At 43.0% G+C, this 16,873-nt stretch overlaps 1 protein-coding gene across 3 annotated transcripts in view; it reads right to left on the reverse strand.

Annotated features, from left to right (window-relative positions):
• Positions 1-208: 208 nt before the first annotated feature.
• ralgps2 (Ral GEF with PH domain and SH3 binding motif 2) overlaps positions 209-16,873 on the reverse strand; it is an 81,104-nt gene continuing 64,439 nt past the window's right edge. For 2 of the 3 annotated variants that reach the window (XM_083766278.1, XM_083766277.1), the window contains exons 13-20: positions 15,908-16,059; positions 15,078-15,132; positions 14,245-14,322; positions 12,843-12,948; positions 11,334-11,426; positions 8,226-8,331; positions 6,002-6,093; positions 209-5,522 (exon numbers count right to left, since the gene is read on the reverse strand). In XM_083766278.1, the coding sequence (XP_083622404.1) occupies positions 5,493-5,522; positions 6,002-6,093; positions 8,226-8,331; positions 11,334-11,426; positions 12,843-12,948; positions 14,245-14,322; positions 15,078-15,132; positions 15,908-16,059 (712 nt within the window). In that variant the 3' untranslated portion in view covers positions 209-5,492. The remainder of the gene's footprint in view (positions 5,523-6,001; positions 6,094-8,225; positions 8,332-11,333; positions 11,427-12,842; positions 12,949-14,244; positions 14,323-15,077; positions 15,133-15,907; positions 16,060-16,873) is intronic. The other variant, XM_083766279.1, reaches the window with a different exon arrangement.

Raw genomic sequence — 16,873 nt, forward strand, 5'->3', positions numbered from 1 at the left:
GTTCAAATTTTATTTCAGTGATATGAATTTTTGGCAAACATTGTTTTTGTTAGTACTTAAGTGACACAGCTCTGGGTGACACAAATCAGTAAACAACCTTCTTGCACACACCTTTCCCACTCAGCATGTCTGTCCTCCATAGCGCAGATAATCAATCGTACACAATTCAATGTACATTCAACACGAAAATAAGCAAGATACAAATGAGTGGAGTAAAAAAGGGCAGAGTGTTTATTGGTTCTCGTCTTAATGGCCGGGAGCGCATCACTCAGGTAAGAGGTCATAGCGCTAGCCCATGTAATGACAGGAGGGTTGACAGGCGCACAAGCGCGCGCATGCACGCACACACACACACACACAATAGGATGGGGACTAAAAGGTATAGCATATCTACATCTCGCCTTCTTCATGTGACATGAACAAAGCCGGCAAACATCCTTGATGATGAGTCACAAATGACACCCTCTCAAAGCAAGAGTGTTTAGAACTAAAAACTGTACATTCATGCCGATTCCACTTGTCTGAACATGTTGCATAATGATGCCAAAGCTTAATTTATACTCTTTATACTGTAGCTTGCTACAGCAACGCCGTTTGTAAAAGGAGCGTAACTTAAGCTCGACACCTTCTGATTGAAACCCAGACCATTCACTTCATCTGAGTGGTTAAACATTTGGAGAAAAAAAGAAGAGGAAAATAAATCATGCTCTGTGTGTGTTCCTAGTAGAGAAGTAAATCTAAACTCAGCATTTAAGGAAGCTTCTGAAATGTAGTTAACTCCTCATATGAAGAAGACATCATTATGGAGTGATGAGCATGAGAAATTATTAGACCATTCCAATACAGAGCCAACATGGCTGAATTACGGTTTCATATTATGACGTTACGACAGAAAAATAAAGAAAAACACATTAAATTCAGGTACAATGGTAAAAACTCAGAAAGAAAAGCTCTTTGGACAATCAGGGTATTTAAGAGAAATGTTGTTAAACAAAGTAGTATCCAAAGCAGAAAACTCTGTCTGGTGTGGTGTCTCATGATAGAATCTCGTGGATATGCACCACTCACAATTGATCTGATGCAAGTCTGAGTCACTGTCATTGCAACTGTCTTTTTCCACTTTTCATTGTCATTACAAATCAACATGAAAGAGATGTCGGTGGGCAGAGGGGCTCGCAATCCTCACATGAGATGAGAGGATGCAGTTAATACTTCCATTAACAAGACCACCACTGGCTACTGCCTTCGGATTTCTGAGAATGCATCGATCGGTCACGCTCTCTGGGGTCTAATAATGATTATTATTGTGATGCTTAATAAAGTGGTGCCAAGCGGGCAGTCTTAGACTGACTGCATTGGAAACGACAGCAGGTTTTAAAGGGCTTCTCAAATCTTATCAGTTAACTGTAAATTGGCCACACGGTTACTGTGACTATGCATGGTAATCAGCTTCCCTCACTCTGCAGGTACACCTCACCTGCTTTCTTCCCCATCTTACTCCTTATTTCATTGGCAACCCGTTTGTCCTCAACTCACTGATGGCATTCTGGAAATTGGAATCTGTCTAAAAAAAAAAAAAAAAAAGCGTAATTTTTACTTTGTCAAACGACCACGCCACTAGCTGAACAAATGACCACATTAAAGAATACCCTCATGCTGTACTCAACAGTATGAATGCTGAACTGAACATTCATGGTTCAAAACATCAGATTGTACTCTAGCTCTCCGAATCCAAACAATTCATTTGTCTACAGCTCTGGGAATTTGGCATTTCATACCGGGGAAAAGAAGAAAAAATAAGCTCTCCCACGTCCCAGTGAAGCCCCCCCCCCCCACACACACACACACCAGGTTACATTTCTATATGCTGACCAGTCTTAAGTACTAATCTAGTACAAAATAAGCCAGCTTAGAGCACCTTGCTTGAGTTGCCAAACAGATGATTAGCTAGCCAGTTCCACGCTGCATCAATGGCATCTTCTTTTAACTTAAAAAAATAAAATAAAGTAGAGTCAAAGTACTGCACTGTATCAATACACCCATCTTTGGCTTCTTCATTCATTCATCCATCCCTCCACAGGTTAATTCACTACCGTTTCTTCACTAGAAACGCTGCTCTACAAAGGACTGATCATGTGCATTGGAGTAACTACCCTTTGATTTCCTATTTATGCGGATGTCTGGCAGACTCCATCCACACAGTGTTGGCCAAAGTGCAGTCCTGACCTGTACAACGTCTGCAGGAGTGTTCCATGCATGCCTCCGCTGCACACTCACTGACAGTGTCACTGTCAACCGGGTATTACTGTAGATTGTGTGCCAGGGCTGAATGTAGACCATCACGTAAGTGTCAATGCAACATTTCTTTTGTCATAGCATAAATTAGGCTTCTGGCCCAGAAGAAAGTGTGTCAGTGGAGTACATTAGTGGGGACTTTGGGACAATTTACCAGTTAAAAGTGCGGGTATTTTTCAGCACCATGTGTTAACAGCTAGAAACTAAATACCAAGCTAAAGCGAGCTCACTAATGGAGTGGAAACTGAATTCCCCGTAGCTAGAGCAGGTGATGTCAAGTGTTTTGTGTTAAGAAATGTAAAGGAGTTGTGATGCTATGTTAAGGATTGTGTAAACATACTATGTAAACAGTCGTTTTCAATATTCAATACAATTATGGAAAACGCAACCTATCATCATCACGCAGGCAATGCAACTTTGTCCTTTTTTCCAAATAAATCATTTGTTCATGGGTTTTCCAGGTGGCAAGAGGTAGTACCTGCTCACCACACTAGAGACTGAGCGGTGTGATTTCTCCACAATGTCTCTGGCTTGGCCGGGCATGCCAACAATCAGCTCTGTGCATAACTGTAGTCCCAGTTGTTGTTGTGTTGTCAGAAGGTGGCATACACATTTCCTGTTCTAGTTCGTTTTCCCACAGCTTCGTTTGATTGGCTCTGCAGCAGGTTTTGAACAGGAAACACGTGACAACTTCAAGTTCAAATCTGCTGCCAGATCAACCAAACTAAACTACGGGGAAATGGAAACGACAAACATGGAATGCCACATTCTGAAAACTGGAACTACAGTTACGCACAGAGCTGATTGGCCATGGTTGTGGGTGGGTGTGAAAAACATGTTCCTCTAAACACGTTACGCACTCCTGGTGAAACTCCTCACTATAAAGTGAAAAGAAGTGGCTGGCGAATCCATTTACAATGAAGGACATGTGGTCATCAACATCCTCCCCAGACCAAGCAGTAGCGGTGACACATGGGGGGGATTGGAAACAACTGAAAAATTAAATTAAATTAAAAAAAGGAGAAAAGTTACAAATACCAAATAAAAATGACGGTAATAATTTGTTCATCCGGATTATTTTTAACACTGGCTCTCAACAGAAAATAAATTGAGAATAGTGCATTTTTGGCGCACCAAAACAGATGTAATACATACTGGAAATTATGAACACAGCATTTTCCTAGTGAAACAGGCCAAACAGCTGTTTTCCATGAAAAAACACAATGCCTGATTCCATGGCAGCCTTGAACTTTGCCCTTAAACTCCCAACAAACTGAATGAATGGAAAGGGCCAGCAATACCACTTATCACTTGGCACAGATTATAACCAAGGAAACTAATCCGAAGGGCAAAGGGATTTAGAGCCTAAAAGTTGAGCCGGATACTGTAATGATAGGTCAGTTCTGTAGTACTCACTATAGAAAGGGGGGACTAAATCAAAGCAAAACTACTAAAAGGTACAAAACAAGCACTCCTAAAAGGGAGGCAACCCCCCTCCCCAAAACAGACCAAAAAATTAAATGTAACATACGAGTGTAACAGACATTTAAAACCACCTAGACATGTGCAAGTCAACTACAACAACAACATCATAATACTGCAAATCCCACCTCATCCCTCCGAAAGAAAAAGAGACAAGAAAAGGAACAAAGCAAAAAAAAAAAAGGGAACAATGACGAATACGATTTCCATTGGATTCTGAATGGCTCCAGATAGCTTTGAGTCTTTGCAGTGGAGTGAATTGTGTGTCTCCCGCCCGCGCGCGCACACACACATACACTCCCTCTCGTCTTCACTTGTAAAGCAGGCCCGCTCCAGTCCCCTACCGAATTAAAGCAACGAAAGGAAGCAGTGATAAAATCATGTATCACAGGTTCTCATTGCTCTCTCCCTTGGATTCTTTCACAGCTTGGAAGTCTTTAGTGTGTGTGTGTGTGTGTGTGTGTGTGTCTGTGTGTGTCGGTGTGTGTGTCTGTGTGTGTGTGTGTGTTTTGTTGGTTTGTGGCCTCTCTTATCTAACTCAAGGGTGGCTAACCCTTGGCTTGGAGAAGTCTGGTGAGAGAAAACAATAGTCTGGAGAACACAAAAAATATACTTTTACAAAGAAAGAGAAAGGAATAAACTTTCTTTCTATATAGAATGGTGGGAAATACTTAGCTTAGTCTCTGGGATTATCGTACCCATGTGTTGGAACTGAAGACTGATGATTCCAGGAATCAAATAGATCTGCAGTGTTTTTTGTATCCGTCACTTCACAGCTATACACACACAGACATACATACATACATACATACGTACAGTACACATAGTGAGTATACAGTATGACACAGGGGTAGTAGTTCTGTAATAAAAACTAGACACATTCAGGGAGTGTGGGAGTCCTTTCTGCTGGGATCGGTTGAGAATCAGAGCCCTTATTTTTAAAATGCTGCAATCAAACAGGCATGTGTGTGTGTGTGTGTGTGTGTGTGTGTGTGTCTGTATGTGTGTGTGTGTGTCTGTGTGTGATCCCAAGTCAACTTGTGTACGAAGAGACCAACAAGGTCTGTGGTCAACACGTGATTAGTCATAATAAAGTAAAAAGTTTAGGTTCAAACCCTCCATAGTTCATCGAGTTAGTCCAGTGTAAGAGGGTGTGTGTGTTGTGACCGAGTATAATGTGGGTTGCCCAGCCTATTCGAAAGGGGAAAATGTTCCATTGGAGCACATTGAAGTTGCCAGTAAAAAATGGGTTCTCCTACTTTGAAAAAAAAAAGAAAAGAAAAGATTATTCATGTCCATCCAGCCCTAAAGGACAGTCCTTTAGCGAGAGAGGAGAAGAGAAGTCAAATGGCACCGCTGGAGCCAAACACACAGAGGGAGCGTGACCGAGAGCCCACATGATAACGGAGCAGTGGCGCACATCTGTGTTCAGTAGTCAATGCAGCCAAAATGAGTTACTTCCACACAAAGACACACAAATACACACACACACACACACCAAATCGCTCAACGCACAAACACACACATACACACGATCCTGTGGTTAAGGCAGTGGTGGCACGTGAGGCTGGGGCTCGGGAATCAGTGGATCAGTGGCACATGGCAGTGAAAGCTCCCATTACCGAGTCAATCCTCAACTTCCTCTTCCCCTCCTCCTCCGCTTTCCTCATCCCGCCATCCCGTCGCTCAAGTCACGCTACACTCTTCACCGTCAATCACTCGAATGACATCAGATTGGCCGGCACCTGTGGGATGATTTATGCTTAGTTAATACTTAACCCATTTAAACCAGGAAAGCATCCGTGTCATTTTAGATTTGAGCTATTCATTGTCTCAGTTGGGTAGAAACATCACATGGATTCAAATTCAAAAGTAGCAGACCACACAGCGTGGTGCGAAGAGACACGTTTAGAGCTTGCCGATCTGCTACTTTTGGTGCTTTTGTGTAACGCTGGAGTAAAGCATTCATTTACACAAAAAACAACAACATATAAACACAAAATATGTATACTGTATATGAGGTTTCTGCCCAACAGCAACGATATAGCAACATATGGTAGGTTATTCAGAAAACTCTTAGAATTGCAGAATTGGACTCAAGTTTTAAAGGGGTTAATGTTGCAACTCTGTGCAGTGCAGAAAATCCACACACTCAGATTGTGAGCGACAGATTTTGGATAAAAGATGAGGTGTTTTGGGTGAATGTGTGTGGATTCTAACAGACCTGTTGTCTGTTGCTCTGGCAGGCTGCACTCAGATGTTTGAACCAGAGCAGAGCATTCATTCGGTTCCCTGCCTGATACTTGTACGTGTTACCTAGGAAACAGAGACAAACACAGGGTCAAATACAATATGCGTTTTGTCCCCCACCCCCCACAGAGTACAGTCTACAGAGTCTTTAGCCACGCTCAACCCCACACAAATTAAATCCACTGCACATGTGGAAGTAGTGAAAACTGTAATACTGTACAAGGACCAATAGCTTGTGTGTCTGTGCGCAGATAATGCTGTGAATGAAGGCTACGACCGTCCAATATCACCAGAATGCGGTCCACATGCTATTAACTGAAAGCAAAGGGGTTACTGCTCGGTCAGATAGACAGGATTTCATGTCCCTGGTGTGTCTGAATGATGTACAAGTACCTATTCACGGACTAATCTCAATTTACTGCATGCACCGATAACATTAATATGTCTTCAATATTACAGTTAAAGTCATTTCCAGTACACATAACTTATATTGATATAGTGGCGTAGATTAAGACCGCAAGATTGTTTGAGAGATAAAAGCGTTGCGTAAGTACATTTGGCACATACTCACTTTTCAAGGATTATTCAAGACTAAGGACGTGGATTTAGAGGTAGTAATAATAAGCTATAGTTTATAGCATGAGATATTTGCTGGTTTTCTGCAGTCATAGGTATGATGCTGAAGGTTGAATGCCAATATCTTTCATGAATTATATTACTGACTTGAAAGAAAAAAGAAAAAAGCTAGATACGTTAGTTGTGCAATTATATACGATATGTACCGGTATAATCTGTGTAGATATATATACCGTTACTTATTACAATTCCCCTCAGCCAGTATTAATGCAAGGTTGGAACTTTTCTAAATTACATTACAGGTAGATCTAGACAGGCATTCCAATTCATGTTAATATCTCATGCTATAGCACTCCAGGTCCAAACCCACTATAGGGGGAGGGCATAGTGATGCGATCGGTAGGATTTTGGTTTATTTGGGCGCCATCTTCCTGCCTACATGTAGGCTAGTAGGATGATGACAGTCTGTAGTTCGTAAGTTTGCTTGTCAGTGACACTGGTGTGTATACTGTCACTGCAGTACACCATCTTCCATCTCTCTGCTATCTTTGACATGTCACAACTCTTCTACTCTATGGCTCTGGATCGTTGGTGGTATTATTATTATTCACCGTTAGAAAATGTGTTCTGATCTGATCCCCTCGTCAAAACAGTTCTCAATGTTTACATCTTACTTGACGAGAAGACATGTGGACACATCTGTCCACATGTGTTGCATATCCTTATGGAACAAGGGAGAGGGGGAAAAACGCCACGAGTGTTCTCTCCGCAGTAAATAAATAATCTGTCTGTATGTGATCTGACGATTATTATTTTGATTACACCGTCATGCTCGTTTGAGGACAGGTAGAGAGCAGAGCATACATGTGTTTGGGAATGTTGCTGAAGGTTATGATATTTTGTCAGCTGACACCCAAATCAAAGAAACCATACAGCGAGTATTTAATTATTAATTATTTGATATCTCCGACAGTCAACGCACTGCAAGGCTACAATGGAAGCATAATTCTGATGGCCCGCAGTGGAATGGACAAGTTAGAGTATAAATTAAAAACGGACAGGGCAGACCCATTACTGTTGTGGATCAAGGTTTATTCTGTCATCCGACACACAAACCATAGTGTTTATTTAATATATATATATATATATATATATTATATATATATATTAGGCTATACAGTTGATGGAACGGCAACACAAACCGGTTCAAGAGAACTTTTGTACCAACAGCTATTAGGCTCTTCAATTCGAAGGCCAGCCGCTAGGTCTATGAACTGGACTGAGGTTTTTTAGATTTTAGTTATTTATGGGCCTGAGTGCAATAACAAAGGGTTTTTAATCATCCCCACTGTCACCTTTTAAATGCTTTTTAATGCCTTTTATGTTTATTCCCGCTTAGTCTTTAACATGTGTCCCCCTGCTTTTGTGATGTGTTTTTTAACTAACATGCCTGTACGAGCTTTGGGATAACCTGAATTTCCCCTTGGGGATCAATAAAGTATCTATCTATCTATCTATCTGGAAAACAATGGAAGGTCCACACATAGAAAGCTACAGTAAAATCCTCAGTGTCATTTAACTGGGAGAGTGTGGGACCAAATGGTGTGTTCTATCAGTCTCACCATGTTCAGAGTCAGTCAACAGGAAGATGTCAGGATGCTCGGGGTCGTCCGCCATCATGGCCATCAGACCCACCACACACACACACTTGCTGGCTGTCGACTTGAACTGAGAAAGTGAACAGAGAGAAAAAGTGAAAACCCAAATAATTGTGTTAGAATTATAATGCTTTTTTTTTCCACTTAATTGTTATTGATGAAAAGACAACAAAAAAGAACAAAAGGCGGAAGACAAAAACTAAAACAAGGCTGCATTTTTCATATAACAATACATTCATTGAAATCCTCTTGCATTATCGCTAGGCTGAAAGAAGAGATCACACTTTTCCCACTTTTTATAGAACTTATCCATCATGTATTAGAAACTCTTCAGGGATATTTCCCAGCAATAAAAAGGAACAAGTCTGAGGTATCTGAAAACACAGAATGGTCTCCAAGGTGGATTGGATATCCTGCCAGTATTTCTGAATTTTAGGACAAGCCCAGAATATATGAGCGTGGCCCGCCTCCTTGTGGCCACACTGTCTCCAGCATGGCTGTTCCGTTTTCAATAGTCTTGACTTAATTTTAGGTGTTATAAAAAATCTCATTAGGTTCTTTCAACAGAATTCTCTCCACATTCTTGAGTTGGTGGACGTAATTTGTGTTTTGCACCTATTTACCCATTCCTCTGTAGTGATCGTAAACTCTTTTTACTAATTAGTTTTAATGTACTCTGTGGAGTTAGCCGTAAAATTATAATGCGGTTTTAAGTCCAGCTCAATCCCATTTCAGACCAAAGATATACGACGGGACAAAACCATTTAAAGGGTTGGTTTGGACTTTTGGACTTAAAGCTGTATGAAATACTTGCCATAAATCAAAGCTAGGTGCGCTTCGGTCAGGTTTCAACGTGAACCGTGCTTGAAAACATTTACTTCAGCTACTGTCAGCAGTAGCTTTGCACCGCTTCTTTGGGCATATGGCTCGCATTCACGCTCTCGTTGCAGCTGTTGGCACAGCTTCTCTCTGCCCGTTCTATGTACATTTTCGCAGTCTAAATTGTTGAAGTCATTCTAATTTCTAAAGTTATAAAAGTAGCCGGAACAAGTCTACAAGTAAATGTTTTCATGTGCCGTTCACCTCGTAGGTAGCTATAAACAGCTGACCGGGCACGGGGGCAGCTGAAGTCAAAGCGCACCTAGCTTTGATAGTGTGCTGCAGCGCAGCACAGCACACTATATGCGGTGCAGTGATACTGAACACAAAAAAATAGTACCATGTGACAGAGGGATCAAAGTTGAACGAAAGTTGCTCTATATGGTTAACAATACAGATGGAAACGCTAGTTTTGTGGATTAATTTATTTAATGCGTGGCCCCCAGTGCCCCACAGAACTACTTAATATTCCCCAAAACAAGAGCAGAACTCCCACTACGGGAGTGGTGGTAGTGTTTGCAAACACTATTTCATACAGCTTTAAGTCCAAAATAACCGATTCAGTTCATTTAAGCATTAGAACGTTACAAAGAAAAATCGCAGGAGTTTGAATTGCCCTTTCTCAATGCAAAAAATGTGACCGTTGACTTCTTTGCTACTCTATACAGACAAAGAGCGTACACACGCGGGCACACACACACACACACACAAAACAATAGTAATGTTGTTAAAGTATGCGCAGTAGTGGAGAAAAAAAAAATGCTATATGCGCGATTATGCGTGCGCCCATGTGTGGATCAAAAAGGGATCAGCCAAGTCAAAAGTCTGGACACGCACACGCCACTGTAATGCGCGTACCACCAGTACCACACAGTAAAAAAAAAGGAAAAAAAACAGGCCAGGAGGGGAAATACCAACAAAGACGTTTTAGGTGTATGTGGTTCACTGCGTTTTGTAATGTGTGCTCCCACAAGGTTCCCATTACGGTAAGAATGACACCCAGGACTGTGGTGATGTCATGGCTCTCATTATTCAATGAGTGCTACCATCTGTCTCCGTCCCCTGCTGAGCCAGGCCTAGCTCCCTGGCATTACGGCATCCGGACCGCGGTACAACACACACACACACACACACACACACACACACACACACACACACACACACACACACACACACACACACACACACACACACACACACACACACACACACACACACACACACACACACACACACACACACACACACACACACACACACACACACACACACACACACACACACACACACACACACACACACACACACACACACACACACACACACACACGCTCCTGTGCCATTTCGGCAAATGTCCTCCCGTCAAAAGTAATAAAGTTTGAGGTAGGCCTGGGCGATATGGACAAACGCTGATCCACTTGTAGATTGGCCATTTTGAAAAGATCTTGACCCCTCAGACGCCAAGAACTATACAGACCGGTATCACTCCTTGTCCTTCTTTCCAAAACTATTGAAACGTGTTTCCAATCAGCTTTCTGATTCAGTCAGGAGTACTCAATGCATCAGCAAGCTGACCATGGCATCGCTGGGACAGCACTAAAGTGACTGACTGGACATACCAGGTTTCTTTGCCATTTTGCTTTGATACACCCCTAGACTCTCCTAACCTGGGTCGTTCTCATGTCATTTAAACAGATGCTAGGTTCATTGTTTCAATGGCAACCTATGGAGAACCGGGATGACAGGAAGCGATGATGGAAGGCTCATCTGAGGACGACCTGAGAAACTATACAGATTATACCGTATTTTGATACGTATATTGTTTAGACTGATGCTAGGTTCTTTGCATACAGTACCTGTGATCCTAGTTTCCCTGAGGCACTACACTGTCTCCATGGATTCTATGTTATGTTTTTAAATTGTAATTGAAAAATTAAAACGAATAAATCGAGGAGAAAGGTGTTAACATGAGCAAAAATAAATCAAAGAAAATTGATACACAGACAGATAGACAGTCTGATGTAATGTGTTCTTTCTACAGGCCTGGATTCAATTCCACGAAAACAATGACCAGCTGCTTTATTTGCCGTTGAGAACATGCAGGAGCAATTTGAGGTTGGTAAGCGGAGAGGACAGTGACATAACAGTTACTGTATGTACAGTGTGACTGACACACTTATGGGTTTGACTTACATGCTTTCTCTCCGTGGCCTTCAGGGACTTGGCAGGGTAGTAGTAGAGCTGTGTGGAACACAGAGCCACCCAGTACTTGGTCCAGGATGCCACCTGTTCGGAGACAAAGGCCACATCCAGTCACAACCTCGCTCAACCGTACATTTAACATCTATCCTTGAAGTTCAACCATTGTTATGTATGCTGTGCCTCGTGCTGAAATGTACAATATTATATGTGGTGGATTAATGTGATGCCTGAATGAATCTAAAAGTAGAAACAAGAAAATGTGAAACAAGCCCCACTTTCAATATTGCATGCCTATTTTGGGCACGAGATTATAGGCAAAAAATGCAATATTTTTTTATATTATATATATGTGTGTGTGTGTGTGTGTGTGTGTGTGTGTGTGTGTGTGTGTGTGTGTGTGTGTGTGTACAACCATATTGTATGCCTGTATGAGGTATGGGATCATCTGAATTTTCCCTCTGGGATCAATAAAGTATCCATCTATCTTTCTTCACTGTGTAACGCAATCATACTACAACGAAATATAAAATAGGGCTCAAGTGGTTAAGTGGTTGGTGAATAATAGACAAATGAGAGTTTGGAAAGACTTATCAAATCCTTTAATAGTGTAAAATATGTGGGAAATTGGTTGTGACTTTATGTCTGGTTCTGCCTTGTTTGACACAAAGAAACCCCTAGTTCGACTTGGAGCACAGATAAAGAGAGAAGATTACAGAGGCAAAAGACGAGAAAGGAAATTCAAGGAAATGGAGACCGCATGTACACTGGTGGTTTGGCAAAGAAAAATAAATTTTTGATTTTTCCAGTTCATGCCTGGTTAGGTAATTGGAGAATGCACTTTTAAAAATTAGCAATACGTTATACTGAGAGGAGAGAAACCCTCCGAGACCCAAATGGAAAATACATGCAGGGAATGGACGCAAGGACAGAATGTGAAACAAACCAAAGAGGGCAGTAAACAGCTAATTCATGCTCAACCACAGCAAAGACGTATCTCCCACATTGGTTCTCCGTTACTTCATCATCACCAGAAGCTTATATATCACCTATATGATCACAGACCGCTGTCTGTGATCTAACTAGGAGTTACGGCTGCTCTGTAAAGAGCTCCAGATTTGTTTCCAGGCACAGCACAAAGAGCACGAGAAAGAGATGCTCAGCATGAGTAGACATAAAAAAAAATATGTTTTTTGAAACATGAGGACGACAAAGAAAAGCAGAGAGAGAGAGAGAGAGAGAGAGAGAGAGAGAGAGAGAGAGAGTGTTCAGTGTGGAAAGAATGAAGGGTAAAGACAAACAGAGGGAGGGAGGAAGGAAGTTCTCTGATTCTCTGAGGCCCACTCTTGTTCTGGGGATGGTCTTTATAGATGCTGCTCTCCAGACCTCACCCTCAACATGCAGCTGCACAGGCCAGGTGTGTGTGTGTGTGTGTGTGTGTGTGTGTGTGTGTGTGTGTGTGTGTGTGTGTGTGTGTGTGTGTGTGTATACACATGCTCTCACCGTGGGCTTCTTGCCCTCCTTGAGGACAGTCTTACGTCTTAGGACCCCCTGGACTGTGACTGCTCCAGGATACAGGTGGACTGCCAGCTCCTCAGACTCCGCTGAGCTACAGCAGGATGGACACAGTGTCAATAAACACACAGACACCGCACCCAACGTTAAACCAATTCAACGCCAAGTACACACACCCAACGTTAAACCAATTCAACGCCAAGTACACACACTCGGCACGCGCACGCACGCACGCACATACGTCGCACACACAAGCACGCACTTGCGAGATCAAAACAAAAAAGGTGAAATGAATACAGGCGGACACAATCTGCAAACTCTCTCCTCGATAAAAAACTAAACAATAACAAAACTAAACAATAACACCGCTTCATGTCATGAATTGTTAATCTCACACCTATTTTGTTTGCGAAATTGAATTCCACATATACAAATCTCTGCATGGCTATTTCTGCATAGTGAGGCGCCGACAGAGAGGCGGTGTGCAGATTGTGTCTGTCTGGAGGATCAGAGCAGGAAAGCCTCAAGTGCTGAAAAAACCCACTGAAGCCCCCTGGTCACAGAGAGAGAGAGGGGGAGAGAGAGAGACCCCAGCCCTATCTGTAAGCAACTGTCTTAACCAGATGAACCTAGCATCCATATTCTGGGCATGTTCATAAGAGGTGAACATTCGGAGACAACAGGGGACCATATTGGTCACAAATATAACAATATAACATTTGATTAAAGTAAGTCTACAAGCTCACAACGTGTTGTACGTTATTTGATGTACAGTGACTTATGTTATGGTTCTGCCGGTAAGTGGTTAAAACCTTGTTGTCCATGGGACCTGGCAGCAATCATACTTAATCTCTGTCTGTTCTGTCTCTCTCTGCCGTCGGAATGAGGATGCGTCTTTCCAGCCACACGTGGAGTTCATTGAGACTGTGGAAACTCACTCTGAGCTCCAAGCTCTGAAATATGTTGGAAACCAACGAGAATTACTCTAGGTCTACTGAATCTCAACAACGCTGTGAGAGAGTGTGTGTGTGTGTGTGTGTGTGTGTGTGTGTGTGTGTGTGTGTGTGTGTGTGTGTGTGTGTGCGTGTTCAAAAAGACAGATTGATCGTGGGCAGTAAAGACCAAAGACAGAATTATGTCTCAGAGGCAACAGAAGACTCTGAGACTCCCAAAACTCCCCAAACACGCAATTTCACACCACACACCCAGCACCCATCAGCTGCTTAACCCAACACACCCAGCACCCATCAGCTGCTTAACCCAACACACCCAGCACCCATCAGCTGCTCAACCCAACACCGCACACCCTCTAAGCCCCAGCAAACAGTGGCCCCCGGCAGGGGGAGGGGGGCATGGAGAGAGGAGGAGGGGGGGGGGGGTCGTTGTGTACCTGCTGGGCCTCAGGACTCCTCTGTAGGGGATGCGAGACACGCGGGTCACAGGGCCCAGAGAGTGATAGAACCGAGTCCTGTTCAGAGTAGGATAGGTGGGGTGGGGGGGGGGCACGGAACGGGAACACTGTTAAGGTTGTGTGTGAGTGTGTGTGTGTGTGTGTCTACTGTCTAGGTTGTTTTTGTGCGTTTCCATGAATTAAGGCTGGATGGAGGAGGAGGAGGAGGTTGGAGCTGTCATTTGGCACATTATTAGAAGAGTCATGGATGGATCGGTGGTTGCAGCAGAGTTAAAGGATTTAGAAGATTGGTGTTTTGGAAAAGAGGGTTGCGTTGCTTTTCAGGCACATTGGGTTTCTGGGCCGGGACAGTGTTGTGCCTGAGGGGATATCGGGTTTTTGGCAGCAGACGGTTATTGGCGTGGAGGGACTGTTTGTGAGTGGATTGATATACATGCCGGCGAAGGAGTGACGTTTTGCATCTTCACTACAAAGAGGAAGGAGCAGTGGAGTGATGATGAGGCAGGGTGGTCTCAAGGCTGGATTACACAATCGGCGGCGCATGATTTATGTCACCCAACCCGCATCACACAGCAAATGCCGTTGTCGTGTGACGCGCTTGTGTGACGAAGCATTCATTAAAATAGTTAGATGTGAGGCTACAAACAATGCTGCCTGGGGCGTTACGTATCATTGCGCATACTGTAGCAGCGTTTCGAGGCCAGAGCTTCACACATTCACAACAGAGTTCAGGGCGATATGCGGTTTTCTTAAAAAAAAAAAAGTGGATGGGAGAAGAATGCACACACCATGCGTGTGTGTAATGGACTTACCTCTCAAAAGCTGGCCAGGACATCTCCTCGCTGAGCTCAGAGCCCTCGCTACTCCCTGTGCGCAGGCACGCACACACACACACACACACACACACACACACACACACACACACACACACACACACACACACACACACACACACACACACACACACACACACACACACACACACACACACACACACACACACACACACACACACACACACACACACACACACACACACACACACACACACACACACACACACACGAGAATGAGACATTCCTGTGCCCCCCTAAGCAAGACACAGCCTCTCTCAGACCGCCCACCCCCAGCTCAGTAAAGCTGAACCCGAATTTCCCGGGAAGGATCAATAAAGGTCTAACTTACAACCTCTATGTACTTGGCTGACTTTTATTGTCCACAAACAGAAAGGGATCCCTGCAATTTAGAGCTTAGTCTATTTAATGTGACGAGGATAGGTTCAGGACCTGACAAAGGTCCACACAGGACTGAAACATTGTCACATTAACCCATTGACATAACCCAGATTCTACAAAGAGTCCTCTAAATCCTGACAGTTGTTTGTATGACAATTTCATGTCAAGGACCCCAACATCTTTATGTAATTGGCCATCGACCCCCCATCTGAAAATATGTTGTTTCAGGGACCCCCTAGAAGCAAAGATACGAGTTAAAAATGTTTACTGTGAACGAATATATATTATATTATATTCAAAGATTTGCACACGTTTTCACAATTTTTCAAAAAGAGCAGATCTACAAGTTGGTAGCACGGCACTGGGTTCCAGGTGGAGCAGAAAGTGGCCTTTTCTCTTTGTCTTACCAAGTGAGATGCCACTGGACAGAGTGGAGCTCTCTGCATGGCCCCTGGCGGGGGTGTTGCTCTCCAGGACGCTGTCATCCAACAGATGGCGAGAGCCGGCATTGGGGAACGTAGCACTCTTAAACTCCACTGTGTTCATCTTGTGAATAAAGCTACGTAGAAGAGAGAAGGAAGGATGGACAGAGGGCAGGAAGATGGAAGGGAGGAGAGAGAGATGGGGGAGATCATTATTTTTGATACCTTTGTGTATAATTTGCTTTTTCTCTTCCATATATACAAAGGAGGCTAGTGTTATAACTATTTGTGAAACTCTCTCTTTTGCGCCTGTAAACTTGTGATGCAACAATACATTTCAAGTTCAAGAAGTCAGTGCTGGCATCTACAGGTTGAAATGTTCACCCTGCTCGCCTGCTGCACCTTGCCTAAAATATGTCACGCTGTGCTGAGACTTTTTTATTTTATGTTAGTGACTTATGTTAAGGTTTTACCGGTAAGTGGTTAAAACCATGGGGGTTCATGGGACCTAGCAGCAATCATACTTAATCACTGTCTGTTCTCTCTCTCTGCCGACGGCAGAGACTTTTAACTATTAACCTGAGACTCGGTTAGCTAGACATACGGAAAGGCTATTGATCTCCCTCAGAAACATAACTCTTCACACTTTTTATTGCCAGGTATGTTTGCATAGATGAGGAATGTGTCCCAGTGTGTCCCAACACAACAACACCGGATACACTACTTTTTCTTCTAATTTCTTACATTTTCTTTTATGTAGTTATGAAGTTACTAAAATTGATTGCTTTTTTTGCTTTTTTTTTGCTTTTTTTAATATTTGGAAATAATTAAAAACCAAATTTAGGAAACAAAAAAAGGGGAACCATAACAATGTGTCTGCGACCCACAAATGGGTCCCAACCTTAGAGTATATATGAATAGAGATGGCATCCGAGTTCTCCTTCCATCCAC

The sequence above is a fragment of the Protomyctophum parallelum genome (genome assembly GCF_964188405.1).
Source record: "Protomyctophum parallelum genome assembly, chromosome: 6".
NCBI classification, from domain to species: Eukaryota; Metazoa; Chordata; class Actinopteri; order Myctophiformes; family Myctophidae; genus Protomyctophum; species Protomyctophum parallelum.